Genomic DNA, 15,954 nt, shown 5'->3' on the forward strand with positions numbered 1-15,954 from the left:
ATGCCCTGGCACATTTGCCAACTATTACAACACCAGCAAGATGGGAGACCAGGGCTCAGTGGGCAGGGGTGCGTCACTGCACTGAGCCCTCTGCACCTAGCAGACACAAAGGGTGGGATAAAGTTGTCCCTTCTTGTCTCTTTCTAGAATTATTTGTCATCAAGTATTCAGTAAACATTGTCGAGTGCTTACTGTGTGCCGGGCGCTACTGTAGGCATTGGAGACAGAAACATAAAAAAGATCCCTGTCCCGGGGTGGGATGCACGTGTTTATGTGTGTGCGCGTGCTTGTTTTCCTAGGGTGAGACCCAGAATAGACAGTAGACACGCTAAGTAAGTTGTGTGTTATAAGTTCATCTGTGCAATTCAGAAGAGCCAGGTCCAGAATGATGGGGGTGCAGGTAGGCATTTTAAAATACGGGAGTCAGGGAAGACTTCATGAAGAAGGTGACACTGAAACAAGGACTTGGAAGAAGAGGGCGAGGCCTGTGGATATCTGGAGGAAGAGCATTCCAGGAAAAGGGAGCAGCAAGTGCAAAGTCCCTGAGGCTGGATTGTGCCTGCTTTATACAGGAACAACTAGGATACTAGTACGGCTGGAGTGGAGTGAGAAAGGTAAGAGATGAAGTCAGGGAAATGATGGACCTGATTATCGTTTCAGTGGTGGACTTTTGTCTTTGTCAAATTATTTCCGTTCCTCTCATGCTCCCCTAAATCCTCGCTAGGACGAACCTTACTGAAAACTAACTGGTGTGACCAAGGGTGCCATAAAGGGAAGCCCAGGAGAGGTGGGGAAGCTGACTGTGGACTAGGGTGCAGTGTAAAAATGTTCTAGAAGTCCTGCCAGAGGCTGCCGCCATTTGAACTGGGCTTGGTGATAGTGTAGGAGTTTTCCAGGCAGAGAAGGGCGAGGGATTAGCTCTGCCAGGCAGTGCTTGACACACAACAGGCGCCCAATAAATAAAATGGAAAACCGCAGAAGCCCAGGGGTTGGGAGGAGCCATGGGCGGGGCTCTGGCGGGCCAGAAGAGGTGGCAGGAAGGGTGGCAGGAAAACCCAATTCGGAGTGCAAATCCTCGTCTGAGACAGAAAAGAGGCCTCCTTCCAGCCCCAAGTCCCAAGCATGCGCAGTAATGCACTCGCCCCTCTAAAGGTCTGTTCTTTCCCATCAGCCTAGGCTCCACCCTGTGAGCCTCTCTGACGGAGATGGGAGGGGTTAAAGGCGGGATGAAATGCGATTGAATGGTCTTTTGACCAATCATCTTGTGAGATATTTGATCTATGGTAAGAAAGGAGCGCAGAACAAAAAGGAGGACCCGCCTCCTCTACTGTAAAAACCAATGAAGACCTGGCAGAGGCGTGGTCGGGGCAGTGAAATCACGCCTCTTCAGCCAGGCCACGCCTTTCATTCTTGCTCTGCCTCACCCCAAGGAGCAAATCCGATTGGCTGGGCAACAACCTCAAAGGGCGGGGCCGCACACGTTCACAGCGGCAATGAGCTCGCGATCGGGGAGGAGTGGGGAGAAGCTGGGCGGGGCTAGACTCTGTCCTATCTAAGGTGGTAAAAGCCAATGATTCTCCAGGCCACCTCTCCTAGAAAAATCATCTTGTCGCGAACCTTTAAAACCGCTGCCTCTTGAGGCTCCTCAAGGAACTAGGACTGAGTGCCTCACTGTCTTTTTCCTCCTTGCAAAAGTCCCGTTTGCCATCATGGGGATGTACCAAGTGAGACTGAGTAGGGGGAGCGACTGGTGACTGACACGCTGTCACTGGCTGCTGCCCGCTTCGGAGCTAGCAAACTTCTAGCAAGATCGGAACTGAGTACTAAGCAACCTCTACACTTCCCCCTGGCGCCGTTCCAGGGCCAGCGCCACATTCCCCAGTGGGCGCGCAATGGCCGCGCCCCCTCCCGCTGTGGACGGGTTTTTTGGTACATGCAGTCCGAGGTGAGTCCCCTCCTTCCCACTTCACCCTGTCCAGCGCGTGCGTGCGCATGCGCGGAGCGCGGCGCGCGCAGTGGTTGGGCCATTGGCTGCTCGGCCCTGGGATCCGCCGCGTCTCCGCGAGCAGTCGGCTCTGAACCGCGAGCCGCCGTGAGCTCTCGGATTCGAGCCGGCGCCAACGAGCCCGGGGGCATCGCCCGCAGCGGCCAAGCTCATGGCCGGCTGAGCGGGACGCCGCCTCCGCCTCAGCCACCGCCGCCGCCGCCGCCTCCTCCTCCTCAGCCGGCGGCGGCCCGGGCCCAGCAGCCATGGCCGAAGACTACTGGGACGGGCGCCTGCGGCGAACAGGAGGAGAAGGAGGTCGCGCGGCCTCAGCCCGGGCCGCCGCCCCAGGCGCCGCCGCGCCGGCCCCGCGGCGCTGAGGTTGCTCGCGCGCCCCCGCCGGTGAGCGCGTCCCCGAGGCGTGGGGCGGGGGCTGCCCTTCCTTTTGCAGAACCAACCCAGACCCCGGGCGGTGCCCAGGGGTCTGGGCTGCACCGCTGGCATGTGCCCCCTCCCGCGGCGAGTTTCCCAGAATGCACCGGGACGGGGGGTCATTCGGGGCCTCCCTGACCTTGGCCCCGCCCTGGGCCCGGTCTGGAAGCTGGGGATGGGAAGTAGTGTGGGTGCTAATGGGGAGCGGGGTGATCGAAGGACCAGAGGGTGTGGAGATAGGTGGCCGTGTGGTGAAAGACTCGAGGTTTGCTAATGGGGACCTGAGCTGTGGAGGGGTCCGATCATGTGATAATAATAAAAGTCTTACCGCTGTGTGAGGTTTTGAGGCCCAGTGTGTGCTAACAGAGGGGCGGTGCAAGGCGATGGAGGGACCCGAGGAGATGTGTAACAGGGGAGAGGACGTCAGAGGAGTACTGAGGTATGCAAATGGGGTTATAGCTGTAGAGAGGCCCTGTGTGTGTCACTGGGGGATGAGGTGGTAGAGGTACCAGAAGGTGTGCTCATAGGATTTGGGCTCTGAGGCCCTGAGTGTGGTAATGAGGGTTAGGATGGTGTTACTACTGTGTATTTGTCCATGAGGGACTGCAGGGTGTGAGGGTCCAGGGTGTGCTCATGGAGGGCAGGGTAGTGGAAAAACTCCCGTATTGAGAGGGTGCCAATGGGGGCGGTCATAGCCATAGAGGATATGTGCATATGGTAATGAAGGTCTGGGTAGTCCAAGGCCCAGTGTAAGCTAATGGGGGCAGACTGGTGGAAGACCTGAGCCTCTGCTAATGGGTATCAGAATTGTGGCTCTGTGTGTGGGGTGGTGGTTGGTGGCAAGGGAAGTATCTTAGCACTGTAAGAGGGTCAGTGTATTAAGGATCAAGATGGTATGAGATCAGTGTGTATGTGTGTCCATGAGGTCAGGGGATCTGAGAGACTCTAGGACGCCCTAAGAAGGGGCAGGGTAACAGATGAAGTTCTAATGACTGCTAAGGTGGGTTTAGAGTCATGGAGGCGCTTAAATGTGTGCCGGGATTGGAGGGGGCGAGAATCAGAGCAGTATGAGGTCTGGAATATGCTAATGAGTGTCAGAACATTGTGAAGGCCGTGTGTGCCCCTGTGTCCGTGGGGGCCTGTGGTGTGTTGAGGTCCCCAGGAATGCTAATGGGGGGTAGAGCTGTGGAGGGGATCTAGTGTGCCATAGGGACGCTCAGGGCTGTGAAAGGATCCAAGTGTCAGCCAACAGGGCTTAGAGCTGTGGAGGAGTTGAAGCAAAGAGAAATAAAGGACAGGACTATGGGAAGATCTAGGTGTGCTAAAGTGGATTAGAGCCATGGAGGGCTGGAGTGGGCTAATGGGGTTCCGGGCTGAATGAGGATCTGTGTGTGCTAATGAGGGTCAGGCTATTATAGAACAGTGTGTTTGTGCATCCCTGGAGAATAGAGCTGAGTCCAGGTTCAGGCTGTGCTAATGGGGAGACACTGTGTGAGGCCCAGTGTGTGCTAATAGGGGTCACGGTGAAGTGAAGGTCCAGCTTGTGCTGATGAGAGGTGGGGGGGACAGGGTAGTGGGAGGACCAGAATACATGTTAATGATGATCCTTGCTGTGGAGGGGTCCCAGTGTGGGCAAAACAGGTCAGGAATCGGAATCTGCAGGGTGCACTTTGTGTTAATGGGATTCAGGACAGTGTGAAGGTCCAGTGAGTGCTAATGTGGGTTAGCTGTAGCGGGTCCCAAGTGCATGTTAATAGGGGTCGGAATCATGTTAGGGGAGCAGTGAGTGCTGTGGAGAAGCTAACAAGCACCTGGGCCTGCGAGGGGCCCAAGAGTATGGTGGTAAGAGTTAATTTAGAGGGGCCCAACTGTGTGCTAACAGAGTTCAGTGCTCTGCTGGGGCTTTGTATGCTGATGGAGGTTAGAGATAAATAGGGAAATTGCAGTGCTGATGGCAGTTAAGATGCAAAGAAGCCTTCTTGAGGGTCCAGTGTGTACTGAAGGAAGCAGGACACAGTGAGAGGCCAGTGTGTGCTTATGGGATGGTTCTGGACAGGATGAGGGTGGTGTGTCCCTATGGGAGTTAGCAGAGTGATGACTGTGTCCACAGTGGTCGGTGTGATGTGAGGTGGTGAGTATACTTGGATGTGAGGGTATTCTGAGGATGGGTGTGTCCTCTGGGTGGGGGGTGTCAAGAAGGACATGTGCCCTTTTTTGAGAGGGGTTGTGTATCCAGTTTCTTGCTCCCTCCTTCACTATTCTGAAAGTCTAAAAATCTCAGAAAACTGAAATGATATTTACAAGTTTTACTGCATATTGATGTTCAAATGTCTCTGTTCACAGGGTCCCCCTGCTGGGGGTGTTGTATGATACACAGATTTTGTACCCCATCTTCCTAAAATTCCCCCCAAAATGAACTCTGGAACATGCCAAACCCTTGGGGTTTCCAGTTAGGGGTCATAGACTCATGATTCCTTCTGGCTCCCTCCTCATCCTCCATCTAGCCCTACTTACAGTCACCCTCCTCCCCGCCTCAGATCCCCCATTCCCTGCCCCAGCAGGCAAAGCGACTGGATATCTGCGCCATACGGATACAAGACAGTCTTTGGGGCCTGGCCACACTTCACCTTCCTCAGCTTCATGTTCAGTGTTCAGCCTCCTGGGTCAGGATTTTTTTCGTTAATGTTATCCTGGGTTCTTTGGATAGACTTCATCCTCTTTACTGAGGTCTTCCTGCTAGGCTGGCCCCTCTGCCCATCCTGGGGGTGATGAGTTCAGGCAGGCAGAAGCGGGGTTTGGAAGCCACTGGGGTAAGCACCTGATTTCAAGGTGACAGATGACCCACTTCTCTCCTCGAATCCACCCCCAGCCTCATCCTCAACCTCCTATCTAGCTCCACTTCCCTTGGGCCCAGGGCCATCTTAGGCCCTGCTGTGAGTCCAGATGGTTCCTGGGCCAGGTCTTTCCCCCTCCTTGTTGGCCCAGAGCCCAGGAGGAAGCAGAAGAAGGCCGGCCTCAGCTTTTTGGTGGCCCCATTCCCTCCAGCAGCCCCATCTAGGTCATCTTGCCAATGCCAGTGTCCCTGGGCCACTTTGTCTGGGGTTTTTCATGAGTAGCAGGGACTCACCCTCCTCACCCTGACAGAGGTTGGTTTCTAGGCCCTCCTTTGCCCCCCCACCCCATTCATTAATTTCTGCCATAAGCACTTTTTGAGCATCTACTTTGTGTCAGTCACTGTTCCAGGTCCTCAGGATATAGCCGTGACCTAAACAGACAGAAATCTACCCTGGCGGAGCTGATCTTCTAGTTATGGCGGTGAGGAGACAGACAGTAAAGAATAAAGAAACCAATAAGTAGATGGTGTCATTTCTGAGGAGGTGATAAGTGCTGGGGGGGGATAATTGGCAAGGTGAGGGAGCTTAGGATGATTGAGATTTTAAATAGGGTTATTCATGGAGGGTAATCTATGGAAAAGGTTATATTTGAGCAATGGCCTGAAGTGGGTGAGGGAGGGGATGAGCTATTTTGAAATATGGGGGAAGGGTATTCTAGGTATCGGGAACAGCCAGTGCAAAGGCCCTGTGGTGGAACTTTTGGGGTGGTTGCAAAATACCAACTAGCAATGATCAAGGGGGAGGTGAGACCAGAGAGGTAATGGGGTGAATGCGGTAAGACCTTGTGGGCCATATTAAAGACTGAGATGTTTATTTGGGATGATAAGGGAGATGTGATATATTCCCAAATAGAGGAGAAATGTGACTTGGCTTGTAAAAATCTGGGTCGGACCCTATGGTCCCAACCTGATTGAACCTTTCCAGCAGTTCTCAGCATAGCTGGTATGCATCAAGATCCCCCCCATGACCCCACCCAGTGGTTGGGTCTAGGCAGCCCCCAACCCCCCCTCACCTGAGTAACCAGTGGGATAGTACACTGGTTACCTTGACGATGGTTGCTGGGGGAAGCAGGAGAGTTCTTGTGGCCACAGGGAGGGTTCTGCCTTGGTAGTTGGGGGTGATGTGGGGCTGGTGCCAGAGAAACATGTCATCCTTTGGACGTGGCCGGGGTCGTGTCAGTGGTCCTGAGGTCCTGGGCAAGCCCCGTGCCCGACAGGTGGCTGGGTCCATCAGTGCCAGTGCAGTCGAGAATGCCTGCTGTGAAGCCCTCTGCTCCCACAGTGAGGCTGCTCCCATAGAGGCCAGCACTCCGTCAGTTTGGCCCTTTCCCTCAGCCAGCCACCCAAGCCTCAGTACCCAGGTGAGCCACTTAGGAGCAGGGTCCCCAGGGGCTGGCTGTCATAGGTGGCGGGCACTGACAAAGGTCCTCATCCATGGCAGGTTTCCAGGAATCCTGAGTGGTTCCAGCGCTCCATGGTGGTTGGGCAGATACTGACACATGTTCATGGCTGTGCGCCTCACTGGGCTGTCATAGGTTTTAGGGGGCCCGTGGTGGTCAGGCAAATGCTAATGTGGGACCCATTCCCATCCATCTCCCCTGCTCAGGTCGCCATGGATCGGATGAAGAAGATCAAACGGCAGCTGTCAATGACACTCCGAGGGGGCCGAGGTGTAGACAAGACCAATGGTGCCCCTGAACAGATAGGCCTGGATGAGAGTGGCGGCGGCGGCAGTGACCTTGGAGAGGCCCCCACACGTGCTGCCCCTGGGGAACCTCGCTCTGGGCGGGGTCCACTCAGCTCTGCACCAGGTGGGTCCACTGACCGTTCCCGCTCCCAGACTGGTCCCTAGGTGTGCTGCCTTCCAGCTGAGTTTTTCTTAGACTTGCGTTATTTTCATTTTCCTTTCTCCGTTTTCTCCCCTATCTCTGCTGTCCTCTCCCAACACCTTCTCTCTGTTGTCCATCTGTGCCCCTTTCCTTGGCATTGTGCCCAGGCCTCTGGGAGGAAGGGTGCCCCACCTGCCGCAGCTGCCCCAAGCCTCCCTCTGCCCTTCTCCTGCGCTCTGTGACAGGCCCCTCAGGCCTCCTGGCGCCTGCCTGCCCTGGGCCTGCCTTCCCAGGGCATTTGGCTACCTCTGCCGCTGCCTGCTCACTGGCCTTGGGCCAGCTGCAGTCTCAGCTCGCCGCTGAAACGGGGTGCTCCACTAGGTGACTATTGCCGCCCCCCCCCAACAATTCAACCTGTCTTGACCCGTGTGAACCTCCCTGGGCCTTCCCACCCTCTCCCTGAGAGATTCCAGGCTGCTCTGGGGGCCGTGTGCACACGTGTGTGATGAGGGAATGTGTTACGTGGGGGTGGGGGGGGTTGTCCTGGGCTCCTGAACCCACCTGGCCTGCCGTCCCCCTGTCCCCACTACCAGAGATTGTACACGAGGACTTGAAGATGGGGTCTGACGGGGAAAGTGACCAGGCTTCAGCCACGTCCTCGGATGAGGTGCAGTCACCAGTGAGGGTGCGCATGCGCAACCACCCCCCGCGCAAGATCTCCACTGAGGTGCTTAACCCCCTGTCCCAGCAGTGGCGGGGCTGGAAAAGAGGGTCAGGCCTGGGGAGTTGGAGCTCATGGTCCTGTTTGTCCCCCATCTTACCTGCTAGGATATCAACAAGCGCCTGTCATTACCAGCCGACATCCGGCTGCCCGAGGGCTACCTTGAGAAGTTGACCCTCAATAGCCCCATCTTCGACAAGCCCCTCAGCCGCCGCCTCCGCCGGGTCAGCCTGGTGAGCATCTTCTGTTCCTGTCTCCTCCCCCGCCCCCAAGTCCTTTCCGCTAAGCGTGCTTCAATCTGCCTCCTTTACCCCACAGTCTGAGATCGGCTTTGGGAAACTGGAGACCTACATCAAGCTGGACAAGCTGGGAGAGGTGAGAGACAGCCAGGGAGCCCATGGTAGAGACGGGGGTCAGTGGAAACTTTCTGCAGCCCCATAGCTGCTCTCTTGTCACTCTTCCTCATGTCCCAGGGTACCTATGCCACCGTCTACAAAGGCAAAAGCAAGCTCACAGACAACCTTGTGGCGCTCAAGGAGATCAGACTGGAACACGAAGAGGGGGCGCCCTGCACCGCCATCCGGGAAGGTACAGCTTCACCCCATCTGCCCCAGGCTTCTGCCCTGCTGTTGCTCTGGGCTTCATGAGAAAGTGCCCATTACCCACATATCCAGATAATAAATCAGGGTAACCAGGAACCTTCCTGTGTGGAGAAGAGGTAGATGAATTGGAAAGCAGGGTGTTTGCTTTGGTTCTGAGAATGCCCCTGAGAATGCTCACCACTTTACTTGACACAACGGAATGAATCTGAATTGCATAGAAATTCACTGTGCAAACTCATTTTCACAAGAAGCTGCAGGCCTATGTACTGAGGGTTGGAGCAAAGCCCCTTTGCAGAAACCAAAAGCTGGTTGTGAAAGTCTAGTATCACATAAGCCTGAGGCAGTAATCCAGGTTCTTGCTCTATAATCTTCTCTGAGCCTTAGTTTCCACATCTGGAACTTGGGTACACACCTTCTTCCTGATCTCAGGTGTGTTAGGGCCGGTGGCTGTGAGCCACCACCCCAAACTGCACGGGGAAAGAAGGAGACCCGGGCTAATCCCTGTCTGGTCCTCTTCCTCACCTCTATCCTGAAGGTGGGCCTTGACTCTTTCTCGTCCCACCCCCATGCTTCCTGCAGTGTCCCTGCTCAAGGACCTCAAACACGCCAACATCGTCACGCTACACGACATTATCCACACAGAGAAGTCGCTCACCCTTGTCTTTGAGTACCTGGTAAGGTTGGGTGGTTTGGGTCCTGGGAGGTAGGTGGGGAGATGGCCAGGAGCCACAGGATGTGACCCCCTTTCCTCTACCTGCTCTTCTTTCAGGACAAGGACCTGAAGCAGTACCTGGATGACTGTGGGAACGTCATCAACATGCACAATGTGAAAGTGGGTGTGGGGCAAGAAGCAGGGGCACAAGGGGGCCCCCTGCTCGCCCACTGCACCCCACAAATCTCCCAGAAACAGACTTCTCCCGTTTGGCTTTTTTGCTGGGAGCCCCTGGAGGGCATTGGGACCCTGTCCTCTTTTGTGAGACAAGGCTCTGGGCTCAGTGCTGGTGTTTGGGAGGGGGACAGTGCCTGTTGGGGGTCAGGCTGCTGAATACTCTTTGACCTCTGCCTGCCGTTCCTGGGTCCCCAGCTGTTCCTGTTCCAGCTGCTCCGTGGCCTGGCCTACTGCCACCGGCAGAAGGTGCTACACCGAGACCTCAAGCCCCAGAACCTGCTCATCAACGAGAGAGGAGAGCTCAAGCTGGCCGACTTCGGTACTCCTGGCTTTCCCCTTCCCCGTGACCACCTAGCCTCAGTCCCCTTCAGCCTCTCCAGGCTTGGCTTAGGACGCCCTCAGTCCCAGATGCATTCTCCCCGAGACTGTCCAGGACTCCTCAATTTCAGCTGCCCCTTCTCTCCACCTACCAGGCCTGGCCCGGGCCAAGTCAATTCCAACGAAGACCTACTCCAATGAGGTGGTAACGCTATGGTACCGGCCCCCCGACATCCTGCTCGGGTCCACAGACTACTCCACTCAGATTGACATGTGGTGAGGACAGGTGGAAGTGTGGCAGAGGCCATGTGGTGAAGAGGGGTGGCTTGGTCACAGTGGCCAACCAGCCAACCATCTCCCTCTTCACTGTGCCCTCCCTGCCCAGGGGTGTGGGCTGCATCTTCTATGAGATGGCCACAGGCCGGCCCCTCTTCCCGGGCTCCACGGTGGAGGAACAGCTGCACTTCATCTTCCGCATCTTGGGTGAGGAGGCACGAGCCCTAGGAGCTGCGGGGACCTCATGCAGGGAGGCCCTGTGAGATGCTTAGGGTAACTGCTTCCCTGCCAGGAACCCCAACTGAGGAGACGTGGCCAGGCATCCTGTCCAATGAAGAGTTCAAGACATACAACTACCCCAAGTACCGAGCCGAGGCCCTTTTGAGCCATGCACCCCGGTGAGGCTGGTGGGTGGGTGGGTGTGAGGGTCCAGAGTACCCAAACTCAATTTAAAACAGGTCCCCTTGTCCTTGCGGTAGACTTGACAGCGACGGGGCTGACCTCCTCACCAAGCTGCTGCAGGTGAGACCACCTTCCTGGGCCAGCCTTGGGGAGCCAGTGGATTCTAGGTGTGGGGAGACAGGGAGCTACAGAGGCAGGGTCTGGGGCGGGGAGGAAGAGATGCCTACTCGTTGAAACTGTCAATACTCCCCTACCCCGACACACGCTCAGTTTGAAGGTCGCAATCGGATCTCCGCAGACGACGCCATGAAACATCCATTCTTCCTCAGTCTGGGGGAGCGGATCCACAAACTTCCTGACAGTGAGTAGAACTGGGGAATGGGCCAGCCAGTGGGGGGCCCTTGGGAACAGGACTGCCGCAGACAGCTGGGCAGGTCGTCTGGGGGTGGGCGGTGCGGGTGTGCCCTTGTTCACGTGTGTGATGTGTTGGTGATTACAAAAAAAAGTTTCTTAGCTTTCAATTCCTCTCACCTTTCATGGAAATTTTCAAACATACTTTAAAAACCGGTGCAACATCACTTTACCTTTTTAAAAAAGTAAACGTGGTAAAATAGATTCTGAGAAATGCACAGATCGTAAGTATACAGCGCAATGAATTTTCACAAACTAAACACCTATGTAACCGGCATACAGGCCAAGAAATGGGACATGAAAAGCTCCCCCAAAGTGCCCTCCTGCCTCCTTCAGTTACTCCTGGCATCCCCTCCAAGGGTTACCACTAGTTTGACTTCTAACAGCATAGATAAGTTTTCCCCATCTTTGTACCCTCCAGAATTGGAGTCACATGTGGTGTTTTCTTTTTGTATCTGACTTTTAAAAACGTTTTAATATGGACATTTTAAAATTTGATATATTTAAACATTAGACCATATAATATGCTAAGTCCCCAAGTACTCCAACAAGTCAACTCATGGCCAATCTGGTTTTATCTATATTACCTCTTTATTTTGAATCAAGCCCCAGATACATCATTCATCTATAAGTAATTTCAGTATGTATCTCTAAAATATTTTAAAAACGTAACAATAATACCATTATCACACTAAAAAATACTGGTCCATTGGATTAGTCTCAGTCAAATCCCAAATACCATCCATCATCTAGACTTAACATGGGGTAATTGCAATGCCACTATCATCCTTGACAAAATGAATGATTTCTTGGTGTCGTGTAATAGTCCATATTCCATTTCCCCTGCTTGAAGCTGGTTTGTGTGGGGGATTATTTGATGGGTAAAAGTCAGGGCTCTCAAAGAAAAGGCATTTTTTTCTCATTTCCCCGATGGGCTCACATGGGAGGTGGTCCTGGATGACCTGATGGGTCATGCCCCACTTCTCTCTCTCCTCCATCCACAGCTACTTCCATATTTGCACTAAAGGAGATCCAGCTACAAAAGGAGGCCAGCTTTCGGTCTTCGTCAATGCCTGACTCAGGTAGGTATAGGTGTGGTCCTTGCCCTCTCCCCTGTCCTGTTCACCTACCTGCTTGCCCACCAACAGCCATCCGCTCTGCTTTCGCCCGCAGGCAGGCCAGCTTTCCGAGTGGTGGACACCGAGTTCTAAGCCACAGACTGAGGCCCCAGCAGGCAGCAGCTGGAGGGATGCCACACCCCTCACAGGGCAGCCCCCAACTGCATCCTCCCTGCTTGCTGCCTGCCTACCTGCCTGACTCATGCTCGCCTGCCCACATGTCCCCTGCTGCCTGTCCGAATACCCACCCATTGGCCTGTCTGCTGGGTGCTAACAAAGCTCTCATCGCTCCCTCGCCTCGTCTGTCTGTCTGTCTGTCTCTCTCTATCTCTGTGTCTCTGTCTCGGTAGTTGCCGGCGGACAGCATGGCCGTGCCAGCCTCCCACGCTGAGGCCAGGCCTATACCCCTCCCCATCATACCCTCCCCCAGGACCACTACACCACGGCCAGCCAGGGGCCGGAGCTAGCCCAGGCTGGGGATCTCAGACTCAGACAAGACATGGTGATGCCTTGGGTCTGAGGCTCCCCTGCCTGTTTTCCTGCCCTGCCCCACCTGCCTCATGTTGTGTGGGCCTTTTTTTTGTTTGTTTCATTCATTGTTTTTTTTTAATTAATTTTAAATGAGGTTTTCATTTTTTAAATGCAATATCTCTGTATACAGACTGGCTGGGCCCCACCCACTTCGTGTGGCCCTCCCACAGTATTTTGTGCAATGAAGCCCCGCTCCCAGCCTTTCCATGGCAGGGACACAGCCCCTATTCAGAACCCTGACCATCACCAGACCCTGGGGTCAGCTAAGGGAAAGCATGCCTTGACCACTCGCCTTCTGACCCCCACCTGCCATCCCCAGCTGCAGGGGGACTTGGGGACTACTGGAGACTCTCTGGGAGATGGATGAGGTGGGGGGCCCCCACTCTTTCCCTCCTGGAGTCCCATAGCTGGGGCCTCCTTCTCAGGGTCTCCCTAGCCCAGCCCTCCTGCCCCCATCCCACTCGGTGCTGCTGAGTAGGGGCCCTGCCAGGAACTGACCGACACAGCAAGGAGCCATAGTGTGTGTATGCGCACAAGCAGGGACAGAGGGGCACATAGGGGGTTGTGCCCAGGCGTTACCCCCTAACCCCCGGGGAAGGTGAGGCAGGGCAGGGACAGTTTCTGGGGTTAGTCCTCAGATGGGTGGTTACCTCCCCTTCCTCCACTCTAAACCCTGGGGCCCTCAAATGGGGTGGGAGGGCAGGGGCAGGGCCCTCCTAGGGGGGTTTGGGGGGTTGGGTTCCTGAATGCACCATAATCGCTGTATGAAATATTAAAAAGTCTAAAGTGAAAAACCTGATTGCAAATCCCTGTGGGGGTGGGAGTAGGCTCAACCTAGAGTGAGTCCTGTGACCTTGGAGAATTCATACCTGGTCCCCATCTAGGAGAGCACTGGGAGTGGGCCAGGGACACGTCAGGACTATGAAAAAGACATCTGAGTGGTTGCACACACAACCATGGAACATCAAGTTGAAGCGGCTAGGGCAGGCTGTACAGAGGACGGGCTAAGAATCTAGCAGGGAGAGGAGTCAGGTTTACCCAAGAATATCAGGAAGCCAGACAGGGTAGAGACTGGTGAGTGCAGACAGGCTGTTCGTTTGAAGGACACTTGGAAGGCCCAATGAAACCAGTATGACCATGACATATCTACCTGGGACCTTGAGGCAGGCCAGTTGGAGAGGGAATATGAGAGGAGGGTAGATTTTGAACCACTGAGTAGATAGGGGAATCCTTTAGTACATCGATCAAATTCAGGAATGAGGTCCTTTCCTGATGGAATTGGAAGTTTGGATTATTGGTGTCTAGGAAGTAATGGAAACAGTGGGCATGTGTGAGATGACCCTGGGGAGGATGCAATGGTTTGTGAGAGGCCAGAGGTCAAAGGACAACCTGGGACTTGGCCTCAAGTCAAGAATTTGATTTCCTTTGTCCTGGGAGTTCTAGCCCCAGTCCACCATCTTGGGTAAAGCCTAGGATAGCCTTACGGGCAGAAGTGAGGCGGGCAGAGCCAGGCAAATGCTACAGGTAACAGCAAACCTAAGTGGCTGGTTACTGAAGTCCAGTGGCGGCAGTGGCCCATAGGCCTCTGCTGTGTTCCTCTCAGCACTTTGGTGATAGCTTACAGCTTTGTGGTTCCATGGTGGCTGCCACGTCCCCAAAGATGGGAAAGCAAGCGGGGAAAACATCCTCCCTACCTGACTCTTGCCTTGTAGCAGGCTGAAACTTCCATAAGCTCCTCAGCAAACTTCTTGTGCCATCCTTTGGCTAGAAGCAGATGATATGGCTGCCTCTGGCAGGAAGGGAGGCAGGGGAAATGAAGACCTTGTGAAAGGAGACAAGATTGCCAGGCCAGACTCAGAAGGACTCGAATTCACCCAGCTGCTCTGGGAAGTGGTAGGGTCATTGGTGTGGGCAGAGGCTGGCCTCTGGAAGGTGGAGAAACTGAGTCTAGGCCTAGGGAGGAGGACCTCTTGTTGGATTGTAGGAAGGACAGATGATCAGCTAAGTGGGGAGGAGAGTCTGCAGAGGGGCAATGAGAGTCAGTCCAGAGAATCTGACACGCTTCAGTTGGGCTTGTAGAGCAGCTGTCTGCCATGTGCCAGACCCAACTTGAATGTTACTTTGGGGATCCCCAGGTGAGAGGGCTGCTCCTGTCCTCCCTCAGAGTGTACAGGTGGTGGTGAGATTTGAAATTGTGCAGGGAAAGGGTATTCTCGACACCCCAGGCCCAGGGACCTGTGTATGCATGGGCCTAGAGGTGTGACAAGGCAAGGTGTTTTTGCCTGTGGGAATAGGTGGTGATAGTGAGGGAAGTCACTGGAACAGACCTAGAATCATGAGCCTCTCTTGGGGAGTCTGTGAGATGGTCAGGTGGGGAAAGCCAATAGGCAGGTGGATGCTGGGAGCCAAAAAGGGAAATACTAGTTATCACCAACATGTAGGGGCTGGGAGCCCTAGCAAAGTAATGGATAGCATAGCCTACTGCACTGGTTGTCAGCGGGAGATGCTCTTCCCCACCCCCAGAGGGCATTTGACAGTGTCTGGAGACACTTTTGGTTGTCCCAACTGGGGGATGCTGCTGGTATCTAGTGGGTAGAGCCTGGGGATAAAGCTAAACATCCTGCAGTGCTTCCTACAGCAGAGAAATGTCAATAGTGCCTAGGTTGAAAAATCCTGGCCTAGTGGACTAGTTCTCAAACTTTTGGCCTCAGCACACCCCAAGAGCTTCTGCTTATGTCATGCAGCCTCTGGAACTTCCATCATATGTGCAAGAGAGAATGACCACGAAAAAATACTGTGAATAGTTAGGAATTTGTGAACCCCCTGAAAGGGTCTCATGAACTGGTAGCCTAGGACCACAGTTTGAGACTCTCTAGCCTAGTGTTTTACGGTCACAAGCCCTGGAACTGGAATTCCTAAGTTCGAACCATAACTCCACCACTTAACTAGATGGAGCAAAGTGAATTAAAGTTTCTGGTCCTCAGCTAGCCCCATTGTTGCCCATAGGCAATCTGCTGCCTAAGGCTACGATTTACATGCAATAAACCAACAGAGCTAACTTATTATCATTGCTGTAACTCCAACAAATCCACAGGGCCTGGGGCTGACTTGCCTTCAACACTCTGGGCTGGCCGGGAGAATAAAACCAGTTCAGGCAGGGAAAAGGCCCGCAGGCCTGGGTGGCGCTCAGAAAGTGGTGACCTCTTTTGCATTAGGTTTTGATGGAGGACAAGGGTAGTGGAATGAAGGAAGGGTATTCTGGTCAGGCTAACAAAAATGCCGCTACCAGGATGGGGGCCCGCGGTCCCCAGCAGAGGATGGGGCCGAGAAGACCTGGAACCTCTGTGTGCCCCCCGAGCACTCCCCAATACTCCACCTCGGGGACCTCTACCTCCACCTGCCACACAACCGTTTGCCCTAACAACATGGCGTTAGAATCCCACCAAGCACCTTTGTCCTTCTTAGTTCTCAACTGGAGGTTTTACCCCGCCTATTGATTGGTCGCAGAGATCACCGCCCACGGTCCAATGCCCGCCTAGCCCTTCGGT

At 54.4% G+C, this 15,954-nt stretch overlaps 1 protein-coding gene across 8 annotated transcripts; it reads left to right on the forward strand.

Moving 5' to 3' along the window:
- The first annotated feature begins 1,918 nt into the window (after nucleotides 1-1,918).
- Nucleotides 1,919-15,839, forward strand: CDK16 (cyclin dependent kinase 16). 8 transcript variants are annotated; one of them, XM_074359591.1, is made up of 17 exons: nucleotides 2,267-2,386; nucleotides 5,648-5,731; nucleotides 6,916-7,120; nucleotides 7,732-7,865; nucleotides 7,967-8,092; nucleotides 8,178-8,234; nucleotides 8,333-8,447; nucleotides 9,041-9,135; nucleotides 9,231-9,293; nucleotides 9,546-9,669; nucleotides 9,824-9,944; nucleotides 10,054-10,151; nucleotides 10,237-10,342; nucleotides 10,424-10,466; nucleotides 10,617-10,707; nucleotides 11,762-11,839; nucleotides 12,226-13,778. In XM_074359591.1, exons 2-17 carry the CDS (start codon nucleotides 5,726-5,728, stop codon nucleotides 12,264-12,266), a joined length of 1,503 nt encoding a protein of 500 aa, XP_074215692.1. In that variant the 5' UTR covers nucleotides 2,267-2,386; nucleotides 5,648-5,725; the 3' UTR covers nucleotides 12,267-13,778. The 8 variants fall into 8 exon arrangements, with proteins under 8 accessions (XP_045361094.1, XP_010966385.1, XP_074215693.1 ...); XM_045505138.2 differs by lacking the exons at nucleotides 2,267-2,386; nucleotides 5,648-5,731 and adding an exon at nucleotides 1,919-1,945 and having other exon boundaries at nucleotides 12,226-15,839; XM_010968083.2 differs by lacking the exons at nucleotides 2,267-2,386; nucleotides 5,648-5,731; nucleotides 12,226-13,778 and adding exons at nucleotides 1,919-1,945; nucleotides 11,931-12,170.
- The last annotated feature ends 115 nt before the right edge of the window (nucleotides 15,840-15,954 follow it).

This window comes from Camelus bactrianus, chromosome X (assembly GCF_048773025.1).
Source record: "Camelus bactrianus isolate YW-2024 breed Bactrian camel chromosome X, ASM4877302v1, whole genome shotgun sequence".
Classification (NCBI taxonomy): domain Eukaryota; kingdom Metazoa; phylum Chordata; class Mammalia; order Artiodactyla; family Camelidae; genus Camelus; species Camelus bactrianus.